The 20,956-nt window shown below is 38.3% G+C and overlaps 1 protein-coding gene across 2 annotated transcripts in view; it reads left to right on the top strand.

Moving 5' to 3' along the window:
* Positions 1 to 19,594, top strand: part of SECISBP2L (SECIS binding protein 2 like) — a 44,886-nt gene extending 25,292 nt beyond the window's left edge. For both annotated transcript variants that reach the window (XM_058665884.1, XM_058665882.1), the window contains exons 8-18: positions 313 to 447; positions 901 to 981; positions 1,499 to 1,666; positions 1,803 to 1,944; positions 5,269 to 5,438; positions 7,036 to 7,168; positions 8,630 to 8,792; positions 11,155 to 11,375; positions 13,301 to 13,455; positions 14,759 to 14,978; positions 17,972 to 19,594. In XM_058665884.1, coding sequence (XP_058521867.1) covers positions 313 to 447; positions 901 to 981; positions 1,499 to 1,666; positions 1,803 to 1,944; positions 5,269 to 5,438; positions 7,036 to 7,168; positions 8,630 to 8,792; positions 11,155 to 11,375; positions 13,301 to 13,455; positions 14,759 to 14,978; positions 17,972 to 18,660 — 2,277 coding nt within the window. In that variant the 3' untranslated portion in view covers positions 18,661 to 19,594. The remainder of the gene's footprint in view (positions 1 to 312; positions 448 to 900; positions 982 to 1,498; positions 1,667 to 1,802; positions 1,945 to 5,268; positions 5,439 to 7,035; positions 7,169 to 8,629; positions 8,793 to 11,154; positions 11,376 to 13,300; positions 13,456 to 14,758; positions 14,979 to 17,971) is intronic.
* Positions 19,595 to 20,956: the final 1,362 nt, after the last annotated feature.

Genomic DNA, 20,956 nt, shown 5'->3' on the forward strand with positions numbered 1-20,956 from the left:
CTGATGATCATGCTAGAGGATATAGTGCATTTAGTTTAATTATTCATCCATTGACAATCTGGCTTGCTTCAGTATTACTTACTTAGGAAATGTTCATGTACAGAAAAGAATATGTACACTAATTGTCACATTTTTGTATTTTCTTCAAAATTACCTTTTCATATCAATTTTGACTTTTATAAATAAATTATCTGCTTGATGAAAATTCATTGTTGTAGCACTTTTATATGCTTTCTGCAAATATGTTATGCTTCATTAAAATACTCACCTAAAAATAATACAATATCTTTTTCCCCGCTGGGATTTGCTTAGGTTGGATTCAAATGTCGAGGACACAGTACTTCCTCAGAACGAAGACAAAATTTGCAAAAGAGACAAGATAATAAGCATGCAAACTCTAGTCAGCCCCACAGAATTGACCCAAATTCTGAGTCTTTATACTTTGAGGTATCTTTTTCAAATTCTATTCGTAAACTGTTTTAGAGAATACTGTATAAAGACATTAATTTTTCAATTTGTAAACACTGACAATACTTGTTATGCTTTAACATGTGACTCTACAGCTTAATTGTAAATATTAAGTGCTAACTTTTCAATTATTTTGCTTATGTGTATTAATCTAATAACAAGTTCATTAGTGTCGATTTTTTATACATTTTTGTCATATTCATCACCTTGAGGTTATGTGTAGAGGTAGATCTTCATTCTTGTTGCTGCTGTTTAGTACATTTCTAAGGTTTTTCAGGTTTGAACAGTTTGATTAATTTTATGCTGCCAGCAAGGGGGATCTTGGAAAGAATTAAATAGCTGTTAATTAAATATTAACCATTATAAGAAGTTTTTCCTAGAAGTTTGCCTTGAACTCTTCATTTTTTTACTTAAAATATAAAACTCTTTCAGGGTGAAGATAGGTTTCAAGAACTAAGTGAGAATGGAAATACCAAGGATGAGAATATTCAACAGAAACTCTCTGCAAAAGTAGTAAGTGACTCTTTAAAAAGATAAGCAAAACAAAATGCTTTCGAACTATGATTATGTTGAAAAGAAACATTAAAAGTAATTTTAAAAACATGAGGCAGTGTCTGATACTGAAGTAGTGATTAGCACTTACCTTTAGTATTTCTTTTCAACATAGCCGAAACAAAAACACTTTCATATGAAATCCACAGTTCTATGCTAGACAAAAAAAGAGCCACTAATCAAATGACACATGGTCTGTAACGGAATGAATTGCCTCATTGTTGTAAAATTTTGCTGTGGAGCTATTTTGTTTCCTTTTAGTCAGGGTTCCAGACAAGCATCTCCCACTGTTGTTAAAGTCTTTGGTCTCATTACTTCCCAATCTAAACTGATCCCACCATCTCACTGTGATTTTGAGTTTGGCTGTTTTGAAGCCCTAGTCCTGCTAAAGTACAGAAGGTCCCACATTCTCAATCATATTTCCTTGTGATTAGACTTTATGAGATCACTAACGAGCGTTTTTCTTGGGTTGTCATAGTTGGATGATTTACCAGAAAACTCACCAATCAATATAGTTCAGACTCCAATTCCTATTACCACTTCAGTTCCTAAACGTGCAAAAAGTCAAAAGAAGAAAGCTTTAGCAGCAGCCCTTGCAACAGCACAGGAATACTCAGAAATAAGTATGGAGCAAAAGAAATTGCAGGTATGTAGTCATTGTTTGAACAGATGTGATAGTTTGTTTGGTAGGTTTAGGAATGTGGATAGAGGAGTGATAAATATCTTAACTTACTGCACTTTTGTACTGTAACAAAAAAAGTGTTTTCATGTTCACCGTACAGGAAGCTTTATCAAAGGCAGCTGGAAAAAAGAATAAAACACCTGTGCAGCTAGATTTGGGGGACATGTTAGCTGCTCTGGAAAAACAGCAGCAAGCAATGAAAGCACGGCAGATTACTAATACCAGACCGCTGTCATACACAGGTAATACATTAGTATGAGTAGTTTGTTGTTTGGCTTTGGTAGTATATTTTGATTATTGATAGTTAAAATTTTTAGCTACAAACATAAAATATACAAAATGTATATGTACATATTTTAAGTCAGTTCAAACCCTAGTGCTTGAAATTGTTCAGGTTCTTCTCTTTGCACATCCTGCCTATTCCACTTTCTCAACATGTCCATAATCCTTACCGCTCACCAGGTCTTTCCTTCCTCTGTAGCAGCTCCATCGTCATACTGTTGAGTAGCAGTCTGTTAGCTACTAGCTTTCTTTCTTTATCCCAGTCCTCAGGTTATCTGAAAACATACCAACAAGATTATATAAAATCATGATTGTAGACAAGATTGATTGTAATACTCTACTGCTCATAACTCTTTATTAGCTCTGCATCTCATTTTGCGTGAAGCTAGAGTCCTAAGCCCACGTGGAAGCTGATCCTACTATTTCTTTTCCTTGGTCATCATCATAATTCTCTGCCGACACACACCATCTTCCCCATATTAGTTGTCTTCTGCCACACTCAAGCTCAAGTACCTGTGGACCTGGTATTCTCTATTCTTGGAATGAACTTTGGATATAACTTGTTCCCAAGGGTCTTTTAGAACTCTGTTTAAGTGTCAGTTGGTATGCATTTTGAACCAATCACATTTCTTTTCTTTTTTCAAATGTTAAAAAAAAAAAATCACAAGTAATGTGGTGGCTCTTTTAACTGTTAAATTGCCCAATTAAAAACCCAATGGCAAACAGGAGTTTTGGTCAAATTGTGTGTGTGTGTGTGTGTGTGTGTGTGTGTGTGTGTAATATACATGCATGACTTCCTGCTAAAATGTGAATTTTTATCTTAACAAACCTTGTCAGATTTAGAGTGTTAAAGTCCTAGTACACTCTTTGTTTGAGGAATTGGCTAAAGGAAAGGGAAAGGCATCCGTTAAAAAGTGGTGATGCTAAAAGGCAGAATTGAGGTTTATTCTATTTCTTCTGTTCCCATGTGAAGGGATGTTTGCTTAGTAGACAAAGTCAAGTAATAGTGTATAAATTTAAATGTGTACAAAATGTTTCAACCTATAGCTTGTTAATCCACCTAGCATAAATTTTTGCTTTGAGTAATTATTAGTTTAAAAAAAAAATCTCAAATGTATTGTAAGCCTTAGAGTCGCATGTTCTTGAGATGGAGAGAGTGGCAGTAATATCAGATTGAAAGACCACAGGAAATAGAATTGAGATGGTAGTGTTTAGAAAGGCAGCATGGATTGATAGCTAAAAGGAACCCTGGAATCAAGCTGCCTAGATTTGAATCCTCTTGCTTGATGCTTTCTCTAAGTTATTTAACCTTCCTGTGCTAAAATTTCTTACATTAAACTAAGAATAATGGTACTACTGACTTGAAGATTGTCTTAAGGATTAAATGAGGTGATATGTGGAAAATCCTTCCAAAATCTGCCTTATAATTATTCAGTAAATTGAAACTGATATAGAGAAGAGATAGTTAACATTGGATATTTTCAAATGATTTATTGTTAAAACTATGATTCCTTTAGTAAATGTTGATAAATACACATGTCAAATATCTGTGTGCAAAACATAGTGACAGGAACTGCTAATTAGAGATGATTAAGGTACACCATTTTTCAAGTTTATAATATGTAATTTAGTGAGGCAAAATACATAAATAAGCAAAAGCAGTGTCTTAGGAAAAATGACAGCAAAAATTTATGACCTTGCAAAAGACAATGATTTATGTTGACAGGAACGTAGGAGAAAGGTCTTAGAAATGTTTTCGTGTAAGGTAGTATTTGGTCTGGGCTACGAAGAGGGAATAGGATTCTTGACAGAAATGAGGGTAAACTAATAACCAGTGTTTAAATTGGAAAATGTTGATTGTAAAGGAAGTCTGGGAACAATGAAAAAGGATTGTGAGTAAATGTGGAAATCTTTAAAAAAAGAAAAATGACTCCATACCTTTTGACATGGAGTGCTGTAGTGGTAAACACCATGGTCATGGTGTATCAAGGGAAGTATCACAGCAGAACTTTCTTGGGAAGAACAGATGCTGGTCCTGTTGTTTTGACATGCTAACAAGAAGATCTGGTGATTCCTGTTTGGAATGGAGGAAATAATGTGCAGTGTATGAGTTTCCCATGGAGGTGATTGTGATTGGAATAAGATTGTTGGGAGGAAAAGATTAGGAGAAGATGTTCAGGGATAAGGCCTGTGAGATGCTCAAAGTTGTAAGACAAAAGGAAATAGAACCAGAAAAGACAAACGTGGGAAAAAGAAAAATAGAAGACTGTCATGTCCCAAAAGGCAAAAGGATTATATTCTGGTACCAAGCACAGAAGAAAACTAATAGAGTGAAGATTTAATTTTGTTTGGCAGTTGTGATTTTGACAGTAACAGTTTTAAAAGAGTGGCTAGGGTAGAGACCAGATGTGAAAAGTGATGATGAATGACTCTTCAGAGGCTTTAACAGTGAAAAAAACAGGGCAAAATGGTGGTTCACCTTGACTGGAAGACTTGGAAGCCAGTCAAAGGTAGAACTTTTTGTTTTGTTTTACTCCCTTTTTTCTTTTACCTGAGATTTTAGTTTATTGAGTAGGATCAGAGAAGGGTTGTAGCCGAAGATATGGGATAGGAGCACATGAGATCAGTGAACCTTGAAAGGGGAGGATGTCTGCTACTTCCTTTCAAGTTGGTTTATCAGTTTATATTGTAGAACATTTGTGGGAAGTGGCAAGAAAGACCTGTTGGAGTGAGTGCATTGAGATTGGAGGTTTAGGAATATGAAAGGACTTGAGTAAGCACTGGAGAATGAAGGTATTGACATAAGAGGGATAGAAAATTACTGAGTCATCGCAAGATTACAGCAGCTAAGGGAGGAAAATTAGCACTCTTTAATGACCAAGTGAAAGGAGGAAGGAGGGTAGGCTACACGTGGATCTTACATGAGAATGAACCATAGGTTCCATTGGAATAGAGTACAGTGTTTCATAAACTTCAAAGATAAAGCGAAGACCAGTTGCAAGGAATTGCCATGTTTTTGTTGCTGTAGTAGGCAACCACTACTTATTTCTACCTACTTGGGGTCTCTAAATTGACTGGTTGCATAGTTGCCATCTCCTTTATACTATAGAGACTAACAAGATGGATAAAAGCTTTTCCTTGCTTGGGTTATTACTTAACTATGTACTACTTACTACTATGAGATGTATTCATTTCTGCAGGAAGAAAATGTATTTTTATAGACTTTAGAGATTTTGAAAGTATGTGGAATTGTCTGGAGCATTAATATTCTTGTTTATTCTTAGTGGTGGCTGCTGCTTCATTCCACTCTAAGGATTCAACTAACAGAAAATCTTTCACCAAAAATCAGCCCTGTTTGACATCCTTTAATTCTTTGGACATTACTTCCTCTAAAGTAAAAAAAGGAAAGGAGAAGGAAATCACAAAGCTGAAACGACCCACAGCACTTAAAAAGGTAAGCCAAGATCTGGAGATTTATTTTACAGGATGCATATAAAGTTTTATTTATTTTTGTTACTAAGTCAGATATACAGACAGAAGGAGAGACAGAGAAGAAGATCTTCCTTCCAATGATTCACTCCCCAAGTGAGCGCAACAGCTGGTGCTGTGCCAGTCCAAAGCCAGGAGCCAGGAACTTCTTCCAGGTCTCCCACATGGGTGCAGGATCCCAAACCATTGGGCTGTCTTTGACTGCTTTCCCAGGCCACAAGCAGGGAGCTAGATGGGAAGTGGAGCTGCTGGGATTAGAACCAGCGCCCATATGGTATCCTGGTGTGTTCAAGGCAAGGACTTCAGCTGCTAGGCCACGTTGCCGGGCCCCATATAAAGTTTTAATTTGTTTCGCAGAAATAGCTGTGGTGTGGTAGGCATTTGTCTTGGTGGTTAAATTGCCAGTTCAGATGTCCATGTCCCACTTGGGAGTATCTGAGTTTGATTCCCAACTCTTCCTGTCTTACTCCAGTAGACTCTGTGATGAAGTGATAATGACTCAAATTGTCACAGGAGAGATTGGATCGAGTTTCCAGTGAATTTCTCAGAGCCCAGTCCTGCCCTTAGGGCATCTGGGGAGAGAACCAACAGTTAGGCATGCTTGTTCGTTCGTTTGTTCGTTCTTTCTTTCTTTCTTTCTCTCTCTCTCTCTCTTAGATTTATTTTTTAATTGCAAATTCAGATATTCAGAGAGGAGGAGAGACAGAGAGAAAGATCTTTCGTCCATTGATTCACTGCCCAAGTGGCCACAAAGGCCGGAGCTGTGCTGATCTGAAGCCAGGAGCCAGGAGCCTCTTCTGGGTCTCCCATGCGAGTGCAGGGTCACAAAACTTTGGGCTGTTTTTAGCTGCTTTCCCAGGCCACAGGCAGAGAGCTGGATGGGAAGTAGAGCAGCTGGGATTAGAACTGGTGCCCATATGGGATCTCTGCACATGGAAGGCAAGCATTTTAGTCACTGAACTACTGTGCCAGGTTCATCTGTCTTTCTTTTCTTTCTCTCTCTTTTTCAACTGGGTGTGGGGGATAATTGTGGTGTTTTAGCCAAACTCTTATTGTGCAGCATTCCTAGGCATGCATCTTGAAGATGACGAGTTACATATCAAATCCTTGGACTCATAAGATTTAGAAACCCTGCATTTGCATTTCAGTGCATTCTGTATATGTAATGGATTATTGTAACAGAATAATATAATTCATGACCAAATAATTAAAAATTGTAAAATATTATAACTGTGTGATATGGTTTCCAAACTCTTATATTTTTAGGAAAGTATAATTTGGTATCCTGGATTTAAAAATTATAGTAGATATTGTTTGATAGCTGTATATTCTACAATATAATTGCCTCTTTATTTGTGTTCAAAGTCTTTCGTTTAACAATATCTAAAAGTAGATTTCATTTTACTGAACTTTTATATAACCAGTTAAATTCATAACCAAGGAATATCCTCATATGTACGTCTAAATGAACTGTTATACCTGTGTGATAGTGTGCATTATAATCATTCAACACATAGTTAAGAACTGATAAGTAATTAAAGACCTGGTATACTGACTTTTAGGTTATTTTGAAAGAAAGAGAGGAAAAGAAGGGGCGTTTAACTGTGGACCATAATCCTTTGGGATCAGAGGAACCAACAGAAATGCACTTAGATTTTATTGATGATTTGCCACAGGAGATTGTTTCCCAGGAAGGTAAGGAGGTTTCCTTTCCCCTCCCTTCACAGAGTGGTCTGGAGTGTTTTGGTTGATTAATTAAACCAACGCTGCTTAGGCTTTATTTTTGTTCAAAGGAGGATGTGCTGCAGATTTGACATAAATTTCTTTATTGTTGAGAGTGATTTCTTTTGAAACGGCAAAGTGAGTGTGTAGGTGTTAGGCAGTAGATCCATAACATTTTGGGAGCTAAAAATCCCCAATTTTAGTAAACTTTCAGAACCTTTCATTTTTTGTCTTATATTCAATTATCTTTACTTGTAGCTTTTATATTTATTGAGTCATAATTTGTTAATGCTCTTTTTTGGTTTCAGGGGATTAGTACGTATGCCATAATGCAAAGAGGGGTGTAAAGCAGAGTCTAGTTGGTCAGTAAAATTTAGTTACCCACATGAAGTGGGCAGTGTAAGATACTAATAACTTGACGAAACCATGCCTTTCTTTAAGTATTTGTAATACAACAAAAGGGAGGTTTTTCTGCTGTTTTGTTATGTATTATTCTTCACCTTTTGATAACACCTTTAAATCTGATTGATACATAGATTAAGCAATAGGGTTCAATTACTTTTAGGGAAAAAATTTCTTCTAAGGATTGTTCACTTAGGCAGATTTTGTTAGAAATCCTCTTTCTCATGTATTTAGGTGTATCTGTCCATCGATCCATCCTTTCATCCAGGAAATTCTTGTTGAATACCCACTAATTGTGTTTAGTAATAAGAATGGGAGTAGTGAGGTTGGTGAATATAAACTTAATATACAGATCCTGGTATCACGAAACGCTTACAGTATAGTAGGGAGATAAGATATATGTGTGATTTTTCTGGTTAATGAGTTAGATATATAAATATGGATTCCCATCCTGGGTTCAGCTGTTTAGAAAAGAAATAGTGATGAAGGAATATGGAAAATGAATGAGGGGATAGTAAAGTCAAGAGAAAAATTCTGAAAACATGGCTCTCAGGACAGAACCAAAAATGGATAAAAGAGAAATGGTATTATGCCCAAGAATTAGGAATGGCATGGAGAAAATGTATTGTTAGCAACACTGAGACTTTTTAGATGATAAAAAATTCCTAAGCAATAGGTGGAAATTGAAAGCAAGGAAAGTAGTGATATGATCTGTAAAGAAGTGCACTTCTTTATTCTTTTAATTCTGCAGTAAAACAAGTTTTAGGTTATTTGGTCTTTTGCTTTATCTTCTGTAGACACAGGCTATGCTTGAATTTTTTAAAGACTGTATTTTAGTAGGTAATAGAAGCATAACATTTTTGTAGTGTATGAGACATGTTATTTGTGATATGAGTGATGCTGAACCTGTTAGCTTCCAGAAAGTTGAGAAGTACCCAAAAGACAACTGTCATTTCAAATTGTGTTTATCAGTCTAGAACTTTTCATCATTTGAAGTTTCTGAATTCTTTTCTATCTCCCACTTCTCTGTAGACGCTGGACTGAGCATGCCTAGTGATGCATCACTTTCTCCAGCAAGTCAGAACTCTCCGTACTGTATGACTCCTGTGTCACAAGGCTCTCCAGCCAGTTCTGGGATTGGCAGTCCAATGGCATCTTCAACAATAACCAAAATCCACAGCAAAAGATTTAGAGAGTAAGTATTTTTTTTTTAATATTTATTTATTTTTATTGGAAAGGCATATATAGAGAGAGGAGGAGAGACAGAAAGGAAGATCCTCTGTCTGATGGTTCACTCCCCAAGTGGACGCAACAGCCGAAACTAAGCCATTCTGAAGCCAGGAACCAGGATCTTCCTCCAGGTACACGGGTGCAGGGTCTCAAGGCTTTGGGCCATCCTCGACTGCTTTCTCAGGCCACAAGCAGGGAGCTGGATGGGAAGTGGGGCCACCGGGCTTAGAACTGGCGTACATATGGGATCCCGGCGCGTTCAAGGCGAGGCCTTTAACTGCTACACCATCGCGCTGGGCCCCAAGTATCTTATTTTTTAGGGGTGACTACTATAGGGATCTTCATTTTGAATTTATTATTACTTGGTAAATTGAGCAAAGTCGAAAAAGTTTAAGTTCTTTTAGGTTTTGTTTTCATAATTGATTTTGTTTTACTTAAAGTATTGCTTTTTGTTCGTGTCCTTATTAAAGTGATTTGATAGTAAACATAGTCTCTGGGTATCAGCGTTTTAACCCTGGCAGCTTTACCCCTCTCATCTTATTTTCAAAATGGGGCAGGCATTTGGTCAAGCAATTAAGCTACTGCTTGAGACACCTGCAGCCCACACCCCAGTGCTTGGGTTCGAGAAAAAGCTTCCCTCTCAATTCCAGCTTCCTGTCATTAGGTAACAGTTCAAATACTTTGGTCCTGCAACCAATAAAAGAGATTAGGATTGTGTTCCAAGCTTCTGGCTTCGGTCTGACTCCAGTCTTGGCTATTTTGGCATTTGAGGAATGCATCAATGGATGTGATCCTTGCCTGTCTGTCTCTCTTCTCAAACATATACAATAAATAAAGAAATTTTAGGAAGTGATAATGTGAGTTTTGCCCCTATTTTTGTTTATGTTAAAACTTCTGCAGGTAGTTAATACCAGGTATCTAAGAATATGTTACACAAGCTATTGATTTTGTTGTTGTTGTTGGTGGTGGTGGTTTTTTTTCCCAAAGATTTATTTATTTTTCTATTTGAACGTCAGATTACAGAGAGGAGGAGAGACAAAGGAAGATCTTCCACCCGTTCATTCACTCCCCAAGGGGTCGCAATGGCCGGATCTTTGCTGATATCTGAAGCCAGGAGCCAGGAACCTCTTTGGGTCTCCCACGCGGGTACAGGGTCCCAAGGCTTTGGGCCATCCTCGACTGCTTTCCCAGGCCACAAGCAGGGACCTGGATGGGAAGCAGGGCTGCCGGGATTAGAACTGGTGCCCCTATGGGATCTGTGCACATGCAAGGCAAGAACGTTAGCCACTAGGCTACTGCACCAGGCCCAAGCTATTTGTTTTTAAGCAAATATTTAAAGTTTTAGAATTGAGATAGAGGATCACAAAATACAGTGTTCTATGAATAACCTTAAAGTACAAGTTATTGTTGTGAAGAATTTTAACATTTGTGTCGATAAGTTAATTTGAACTTTAAAATGACATATGGAGCAAGTGTTTGCAGTTTGTCGTTTGAGACACCCACATCTCATATCAGGAATTTCTGGATCCAAGTTGGCCCTGTTCCCAATATGATAGTTTCCTGTTAATGTGCATCTCAGGAAGCAGAAAGTAATGACTCAGGACAGGTGCGCATTGGGCATTTGGGAGTGTTTACTTAGTTCCCAGTTCTTGCATGTGGCATGTCGCAGACCTGGCTAGAGTGGGCTTTTGTGGAGTGAACCAGCAGACATGAATTCTCTCTTGCTCTATGTGTCTACCCCTCAAATAAGCAAGAATAATAAATAAAATATTTTAAGTGATGTATACTAGTATAATCTGTGTGAGTCCAAATGATTTATATGTTGCTTTTCCTTATACCATTGCTTTTGAGCAAATGCTTCTTGCTTAATTTCGAAAAGTTAATTAAGTATCAAATAGCAGATGTGGAACAAATTAAACACTTGGAAAATAAAATGTTACATATGAATGAAGTAAGCAGCTTGAAAGAAAAAAAGAATGAAGAAAATTATTTTTTATCGCATCCCTTAATTTTGCATACCTTATGACAATTAACGTTTCCTTAGTTTACCCATTTATGTCTTCTGAAGTAGTTTTGTACTTTATTTAAGTAGTTTTCATGTAAGAGTTTCCCTCATAATTTTTTTTTTTTTTTTGCACTAATGAAGGAAAGGTTTTTCTGTTGCATAACTTGGAAGTAGAAATGTGCTTTTGTGTTGTTGTTACTAGACTAGAAATTATCTCGGCTCTCCCTGGATATGTTTTCTCTTAGTTGAATTTTCCTAATTTTTAATAATTTTTATAGAAAAATGTTAGAATGAGTTAATCTGTTTTTGTTTTCCTTTCCAGGTATTGTAATCAGGTTCTTTGCAAAGAGATTGATGAATGTGTGACTCTTCTTCTCCAAGAGCTTGTCAGTTTCCAGGAACGTATCTATCAGAAGGATCCTGTGAGAGCCAAAGCAAGAAGACGGCTGGTTATGGGTCTAAGGGAGGTTACCAAGCACATGAAGTTAAACAAGATCAAATGTGTTATAATTTCTCCAAACTGTGAAAAAATCCAGTCAAAAGGTATACACTTGATGCTTTTGAAATGTTTTATTTTTGTTTAAAGATTGATTTATTTTACTTGAGTGAATTACAAAGAAAGAGAGGGAGGGAAAGAGAGACAGAGAGAGAAATCTTCCATATGATGGTTCACCTACAAAATGGCCACAGTGGTTGGAGCTCTCCTGATCTGAAGTCAGGAGCCAGGAGCTTCTTCTGGGTCTCCCACGTGGTTGCAGGGACTCAAGGACTTTGGCCATGCTCTGCTGCCTTCCCAAGCCATTAAGCAGGGAGCTGGATCAAAAGTGGAGCAGCCTAGACACAAACCAGCACCCTTTTGGGATGCTGGCCAGCCCCTTGGTGTTTATTTAGTAAAATTGTAGAATATATACAATTTTTTTTTAAAGATTTATTCGTTTTTATTACAGCCAGATATACACAGAGGAGGAGAGACAGAGAGGAAGATCTTCCATCCGATGTTTCACTCCCCAAGTGAGCCGCAGCGGGCCTATGTGCGCCGATCCGATGCCGGGAACCTGGAACCTCTTCCAGGTCTCCCACGTGGGTGCAGTGTCCCAATGCATTGGGCCGTCCTCGACTGCCTTCCCAGGCCACAAGCAGGGAGCTGGATGGGAAGCGGAGCTGCCGGGACCAGAACCGGCGCCCATATGGGATCCCGGGGGGGTCCCCAAGGCGAGGACTTTAGCCGCTAGGCCACGCCGCCCGGGCCCTATATACAATTTTAAAGTGGAACCCATATATCTTTCTCAATGGAGTATAGATATAAAGCAAATTCTACAGGATGAAAAAAGGAAAAAATTCAGTACTGAAAGTAATGTAGCTGAGATTGGACTGTACAGAAAATGCTCTTGTATGAACACTAGTGTAGAGTTTTGATCGGATCTGCAGAATGTCCCTCCTATTGAGGTCCTAGTGGGAGCCACTTGTGGCATTTCTTTATTTCTACATATTTCCTGTTTAAAAAATTTTAATATTAGCTTGTTTCATGTTTCTTTCCTCTTGAAAAGACTTAGACAGGGCCAGCCTCCACCCGAGACACTGCTATCTCATATGAGAGCTTGTTAGAGTCTTAGCTACTCTGCTTCAGTGTTGCTCCCAGCTAATGTGCCTGGGAAATAGCCTAAGATAGCCTAAGAGCTTGGGCTTTGCACCCGTGTGGGAAACCCAAAAGGTGCTCCAGGCTCCTGAATTTCACCTAGCCATTGTGGCCATTTGGGGAGTGAACCAGTGGATGGAAGATCTCTCTCTTTTCATTCTGTCTCTCCCCCTTGTCTGTATTGTTTATCAAATAATAAATTTTAAAAATGTTAAACTCTTAAAAAAAATTAGACAAGCAGGTGACGTTCTCTGCTTCTGTTGGAGATTTCTCAGAAGCCAGCGATTGCATGGATCAAGATGCATGTACTCTGGGTGAAGCACTTTTTCCCGTGTCTGTGTCCTTGCTTGTCCTTTTTGGTGGAAGAGCCGTTTGGGTGATTGGCATAGGTACAAGCTTCTAGTGTTGTTATTAGACACAAGCGCAGGGAGTTGAGACCAGCTGAACCATATGTATTATCTGTCTGCACTGTGACAGGTCCCTGTCAGACCCAAAACATTGAACAAAGGAATTACTGGCTATTAAAAATTTTAATTAACTTATTTATAATAAATTTTGAATTGAAATTTGATTTCTGCTTTGTTAATTTGCATGAAGAAACGAAATTACTGTGCTTGAAAGAATTTAGAATTTAACTGGGGAGAAGGAGAACAAGTATCTCCATTTCTGAGAGACAAGGTCACTTAGAGTGTGTGTTAACAGTGTAAGTGCTACTAGCATTCATAAAATTCTTTACTGCAGGGTTTTGTGCTTTCACTATGGCATGCTCTGTTAGCTCCACTTAGGAAATAACTAAATGAAACCTCTGTGTGTGTGGATTGATTTTTCTCAGGTGGTTTGGATGAGGCTCTGTATAATGTTATAGCCATGGCACGAGAACAAGAAATTCCTTTTGTGTTTGCCCTTGGAAGAAAAGCTCTAGGGCGCTGTGTGAACAAGCTAGTTCCTGTTAGTGTAGTGGGAATCTTCAATTACTTCGGTGCTGAGGTAAGAAACACTAATCCTTCACACATCCCCCTGTTGAAACAGGCTAGTATTATCTTCACGCATTTAAAGGAGTGATGACTCTGCGAGAATCAATGGAAAATTCTTGGCTATTATATTTCCTTTATTAGTAGTGAAAAATTTGCATAGATTAATCTTACAGCAACTTGAAAAACTTGTACATTTTTTTTCTGGCTCAAATAGGTAGTAGTTGATGATATCCTGGCTAAAAAGATCCAGTATTATGTAATGTAAAACAATATCTTTTGCTTCTTTGATGGGTATATTATTATGCTACCTAAAGTCAAGAGAGAAAAGAACCCTTTAAGTGGAAGGAACTTCTCCTTTAGAAAATGAAATTCTGAGCTCGGTGCAATAGCCTAGTGGTTAATCCTCACCTTGCATGACCTAGTATCCCGTGCTGGTTCATATCCCAGCTTCTTCACTTCCCAACTTCATAACCTGGGAAAGCAGGTTTGAGGATGGCCCAAAGCCTTGGGATCCTGTATCTACATGGGAGACCCGGAAGAGGTTCCTGGCTCCTGACTTCAGATTGGCTAAACTCCAGCCATTGCAGCTGATGGGGAGTGGACCAGCAGATGGAAGATTCTTTCCCTCTGTATCTCCTTTTCTTCCTGCATATCTGCCTTTTCAGTAAAAATGAATAAATCTTTAAAAAAAAAAGAAATGAAAATGAAATTTCTAAGCCAATTGTTAGAATACTTTGCATCTGTGACGCCCATTTCTCTCCTATTGAAATAAAGCTGAAAACTAAAAAGGATATTAATACAGAATGTAGGACTTTTTTTGAAGTTGATCCTTTGTTACTTTTTGCTGACACTGACAGACCGTGCTGTGCTAGTTGGTGTATTTACAGTGCCCGTGCCTTCCTTCCCAGTCACCGTACTTGTATGCTAACGTTCCCGTATCCACTGAGCCTCTCCTGCCCATCACCTGCTTCCAACTCTATGAAAATATAAGTTAATATTTATGCTCCCTCATTAGCCCATGTTTTTCTCCTAGCTTACCCTACTGCTTTGCTGTGGTTTATGTACCTTTCTTTCCCTTTAACTGTGAATTATTTGGCAGCAAATCCCTTGTCTTTGCATTATTGACATGTCTCATTATTTGATCTTGAACAGCCTATAAATGTTTATTGATGAGTGTGATATTGTTTGTCTGCCAGCTATTCAAGTAAGCCATTTGTGAGAATTTTATAAAAACCTCTATGGAAAAGAAAGCTCATATATAAAGATCAAAATAAAGGTAATAAAAAAGGGGTTGATCATAATCTTTCTGTTTTCAGAACCTGTTCAATAAGTTAGTTGAACTCACTGAAGAAGCGAGGAAGGCATATAAAGATATGGTTGCCGCGATGGAACAAGAACAGGCAGAGGAGGCCTTAAAGAACGTGAAAAAGGTACCGCACCACATGGGGCATTCCCGGAATCCCTCTGCAGCAAGCGCCATCTCCTTCTGCAGTGTTATTTCTGAGCCCATCTCTGAAGTAAATGAAAAGGAATATGGTAAGTTGTGTACCATATTAAATTACTTTGAAATGAAACGATTTACAGGTTGCAGATCATTCTGTATGGACATCTATGCTACTGTTTGCTCTTACTTTTATTATTCAAATTTTGTTCAACGTTTTGGTGTAGAAATGTGTATGTGTCCATTAAAATTAGGTCATATTTGAGACTTTCTGTGAGACCCTGGAGTTTAACCAGTTTCAGAAATCTTAAAAAGACCAAAAAGACCGTAAGGATTTCCGAAACAGTGTATTATACTTGTGATGTATCACTAAGTGAATACTAACAAGTTTTATTCTAATATTTTCAGTCTAAGCAAAACTTAGTTACAAAGCATTTGCTTTGAGCTAAATCTAATTGTAGTCAGAAAGAAAAACAGATTGAAAATAGCATTTACATTTAATGTTTAATATTTTTATTTTAGTCTATGGCTTAGTACATTGCTTGTTTTAATTTTATAATACTTTGAACTTTGAAGTTCTCTTTCTGGGATCTAGTTTCTGATTCATGTCCCTATAGCCATGCTCCTCTTTTTAGTCCCCTGTTCATCCTTTTCTTCTTCTGTTAATCTTATCTGCGAATTTTCTAAATAGCTGGTTGCCATCTAAAACCTAACATGTAAAGGCCAGAGTTCTCATTAAAGAAGGTAAAGAGAAAGCACTAGCTTTGTAAGTAAAATAGATTCTCTGTGTATACTGAAGTGCCAAGTCTCAGGGGAAAATGACAATAAATGCATAAAGCTGTGAGTTTGTACAGATGACACAGTAACGGATGATCTTCCTATGGACAAAAGTAAAGTAGTGGAGGCCAGTGTTGTGGTGTGGCAGGTTAAGCCAACAGCCTGTAGTGCTGGCATACCATATGGGCACTAGTGCAAGTTCCAACTGCTGCACTTCCAATTCAGCTCCTGCGTAGCGCACCTAAGATGACCCAAGTGCTTGGGCCCGTGCACCCAGGGAGACCTGGATGGAGTTCCTGCTTTGGCCTGGCTCAGCCTCAGCCGTGGCAGCCTTTTGGTGGGAATGAAAAGATAAATGCATTTGAAATGTTTTGTTTTGTTTTGTTTTATGACACAGTTTAATAGGCATTGGGGTTTCCCCTTCCCAAGTACCCTCACCTCCCCACTGATTTTCCCTCCAGTTTTACAGTGGATGTCTTTCATGAACTTTCATAAATCCATCATGCTGCCACTGAGGTGTCTCCCAACAATGTAGGCATAGACAGTGTTGGAGAGTCCAACATCCAACTGTTAGGACGTTATCAGCCATTTCACTGGGAGTCCATCCTTGTACTGTATTCATAGAGACATACTGTTCTCTGTCTCCACCTCTGAACTTATCATTATCCACTATACTTCCATTAAAATGCATTCGAAATTTAAGAAAAAAATCTATTGTTGATTTTCTTTTCATACTTAAGTGTATTTGTGACAATTTTCATTAGACAGATTCCCTCCTGTTTGTAAAGCTCACTGCACACCCACTTGAGGGACACAGATGTACTAGAGTGGGAGTCGGAGGGCTAAGATGGGGTAGAACAGTGAATGAAAAGCAATGGTTTTTCAACTGTATATGTAAAAAATTGCTGTGGGAGTTTGTATTACTGAATGCCTCGCAAGAAAATCAGGGAAGACTTTCATAAAGAGCCTGCCATTTAAGGATGATTATCAAAGATGAGTAGAAATTTAAAGGGAAAAGGAGGAAAATGCATCTCATTCCAAAAGATGAGTGTGTGCTGCAGTGTAGGATATGTTGTAACTTAAGTCAACGGGTAGGATTCAGAGCTACACTGAGCGTGGACACCATGAGACAGGACTGAGACAGGTAAGGCCTGGATTATTGAGGACTCAGCTATACTAAATGAAGGAGTGATGGTCTAGGATAACACAAAGCCAATTAGACAATGATGGGATCCGGTGACAAAATGGCTAGGATGTTAGATAGTGAAAATGTACAGCCAGATAAAGAAGGCCTGAACCAGGCAGTAGTTAACAAGCATTATAGCTTTTGAGTTAGTAGTGACATGGTTTATGTATGAAAAATATACTAAGGAAAAAAACAGGATCAAAGATTCCTATCAGTTTCTTCTGCTTTGAGACTTTGTAAATGACAGTATCATTAACTGAGAATGAGACTGTAAGAGGAAGAGATTTCATTTTCATGAGCCTGAAGTGAGCGACAGGAAGGAAGGATTGATATTCTAAACCATGTGCCCTGACTTGGAGTGCCAAAAATGTGGCCTGTGTTAGCATGTAGTCCGTGAGTGATAGGGTGAGTACATTTATGTGTGTAGTTTGCTTCTGTTACTATAACTTGATAAGAATATCATGCCCTTAAAATGCAAGTAGTAGCTGGGCGCTGTACTGATTCCTGGTATTTTATTTTGCCCTATATCAATTTCTTATCATTGAAAATAGCCTAGATTATCACTACTGTGTCAGAACACTTGCCTTTGCCCTCCACAGTCACTTTGTAAACAAGCTACTTAAACAGATATTCAGAAATGTTAGAAATGCATGGATGGGTTGTTTGCCTGTGTGTGGAAACACATTCATACCGGGCCAAAGACAGATTGGGTCACTTGCTCAGTGAGTATGATACAAATTCAGGAAATCAAAACTGTTTTCACTGGACATGCTGGCCCCAGCATCTCTCAGCTTTGGGTCCTTGAGGCTAGTGTCCCACTAAGCTGCACAAATAAACAAATTTTAAAAATTGAAAATTCATTGATTTTTTTTGGAATATACAAATTTTATGTGAATGCCAGTGAGTTTCTGTTATATCTTTTGCTCTCTGAAATATTATTCTTTTGTCTCCTTCCTTTTAATGTACATTTTTGACAAATGTTTTTATAATATTTAAACTAGTACTAGAATAAATTGAATTTTAGTTTTCCAGACAGTTGCTGAGCCAACAAATTTCTGTATTGTATTCTTCCCTTTTATTTGGAGAGGGGTTTCTGGCTTTTAAAATTCTGTTTGATATTTATAGAAACAAATTGGAGAAACATGGTGGAAACGTCAGATGGACTAGAGACGTCTGAGAATGAGAGAGAGGTTTCTTGTAAGCACAGCACATCTGAAAAACCCAGTACACTTCCACTTGACACAAGCCCTGTTGTTAAGCAGCCATCATTAGTGGCTGCAGGCAGTACTACCTCAGCTACAAACCCTGGGAAATCTGCAGTGAGTGATAAAGAGGAAGTAAAGCCGGATGACCTAGAATGGGCCTCCCAGCAGAGCACAGAGACTGGCTCTTTAGATGGCAGTTGCCGAGATCTTTTGAATTCCTCCATAACTAGCACCACCAGCACTCTTGTACCTGGAATGCTGGAAGAGGAAGATGATGAAGACGAGGAAGAGGATGAAGACTATACTCATGAACCCATATCTGTAGAAGTGCAGCTCAATAGTAGAATTGAGTCTTGGGTCTCAGAGACCCAGAGAACTATGGAAACCCTGCAGCTTGGAAAAACCCTGAATGGTTCTGAGGAAGATAATGTAGAGCAGAGTGGAGAAGAGGAAGCCGAGACAGCTGAGGTGTTGGAGCCAGGGATGGACAGTGAGGCCTGGTCTGCAGACCAGCAAGCTGGTCCCGAGCAGCCACAACGGAAGCCCAGCAAGTGCAGCTCCCTGAACCAAGAGCACTCGGAGTTTGATTCTTCACCCCAAAATGCGTAACTCAGGAAACGTTCGTGCTCCAACTGTGTAAGGGTTGTAGCCATTACCTTTTATGCTTCATCTCAACATTTTGCACTGTCTAGTATTTAATATATATGTTTAATTCCTGATAACTATTTTTGTAGCTTTGACCTGTTTTGTTATGATCTAGAGCTTAGCTTTTAATTAGCATCTAAGTGTTTTTCTAGGAACTGCGTGGAAAATTCAGACCTGTTTTGGCTTATTTTGTAATGGAAAACAATGATTACAAAAAGACCAGGTTTTAAAGTAAATAAAATTTAAAATGCCTATTTAAAGTCATTTTGAAAGTTAATGATCAGGGTTATAGAAAGATAGAAGCAGTCACCAATGTTCACTTTAAGACTATGCCATCTTCACTCTGACTTATCTGACCTAAAAGTTCTTGCAGCTTCTTTATAAAAGAACTGAAGGTCGAGTCAGAAAAATAAACAAAAGCTGCAGATAACCAGGTAACCAAGAAACAAAGTGTTTCATGTTTAAAAAGAAGAGAAGTTTGACACAGCTTTTACTTGGTCCACACTTGCTTGTTTCAGAGGTTACAGAGAATGGTAATCCATTAAGTCAGGAAGAATTAACAGAGCCTCCAAACCTTGGGCCAGCACTGGAGCCACTGTAGTAGAGTAAAACAGGCTGGCATCCTTGGTGGAAAGTGATGGATATTGTCTGGATCAGTGAGCATCACTCATGACAGGACCTGCCAGAGTCTGTTCACGTTTGCTTCTCACTTACCTCAGGAATGCTCTTGTACATAGTCTTATTTACATGAAGTTAGGTGAATAACCATAACCAGTTGTATGATGAGAGGACTTACATGGACACTCCCCGAAACGAAGTCTTATACTGGTGTGTTCTTATGCACGCTCTGGTTCTGGACACTCTTGATGGGAGATACAGATGTGACTGAGTCTCTAAACTTCTCCAGAGTACAAAACCAGTTGATCTTATTTTATAATATAGATTTTTGCGCCTCGCTTTGAGCTCCTTCCATTTTATAATGACCATAGCTAACTGATAGGAAGTCAAGGAAAGGAATTTTGCACATCTTGTAATGTGTATCCTAGTGATCAAGGCTTAGAAGAGGAAGGTTAAGAAGAGAAAATTCTGATGGTGGTGAAACTATTAGATTATTTAGTGCATACACATATATGCAGATATTAATTCTTTACTCATTATTAGTTATCTCTGTCCTTCTCTAGGAATGTATGTACCTGTTTGGGAGGAATTAAACTTACTGAGCCAGATGTTTTATTTACTAGTTAGTCACCACCTGGGCTTTAGTGATTTACAGTATGTGTATGTAATGGTGTGAGAAATTGCAGATTATTTTCTGTCTTACCTGCAACTCCCTCTTTTTCCCTCCAAGTCCTCATTTTTCCCCAACAGTTCTCCATCTCCCTGTCCCCCACCCCACAGATATACACACTAACTTCCCACATACAGGCTCCCATAAGCAGGCACAAAAATGAGGAGGGAGGGGTATTTTCTCTGCCCTGGTTAGATGGGACAGGGCTTTGCCTTACAGAGGCAGGAAAGAAGTTGGAAGATTATTTATTGAAATCCTTGGAACTACTGTGCTAGTTTTGATGTTTTATATTGTATACATTTAATTATTGGAGAAATTGGATTCTTGGTTGATGACTTAGTGTTGGTGCATTGTGCAAGTTTAGGAGCAACGCTGTGTAGAAAATGTCAGTGTATCATCTTTATCAGTATCCCAAGAAGGGGACATTATTACGTTGTCCTACCTAAACTGTTCTCCAGCATAGAATTCCTAGGCACCAGTTATCCAGTACTTGAGGGAACACAGTATGTAAGGAATGATGCCTGCAGAATAGTGATCATAGATTTATACACGGCAGATCTTACAACCTCTGTACATTTGGAAGTATTTGTTTAAGAAATGATAGATGTTTTGAACTACTGACAATCTTTACAACAAATTTTAAAACTTTCATACTTTTATGATGTAAATTTCCTTTGCTCAGTGTCAGTGATTCAGATAACTCTTGATCTTGAGGTAATGGCTTTTCAAAGGTTTCTTCTATTTTATATCTCTTCTGAACATGAATTATTTCAGATTTTTGACATTTGTATTAAAAAGTTGAGGAAATCTTCAGAACACCAACAAAACTTTTGCTGTAGACTTCAGATTCAATGATGTGTTCAGTAAACATTTCTGTACTCGCAGTACCCCCTCTGCCAACAAATCCAAGGGACCACGGCGTTTTTTTATATGAGACAGGTCAGCTCCAGCGCACAGCCTGAGCTTTCCTAA

The sequence above is a fragment of the Ochotona princeps genome, chromosome 6 (genome assembly GCF_030435755.1).
Source record: "Ochotona princeps isolate mOchPri1 chromosome 6, mOchPri1.hap1, whole genome shotgun sequence".
NCBI lineage: Eukaryota > Metazoa > Chordata > Mammalia > Lagomorpha > Ochotonidae > Ochotona > Ochotona princeps.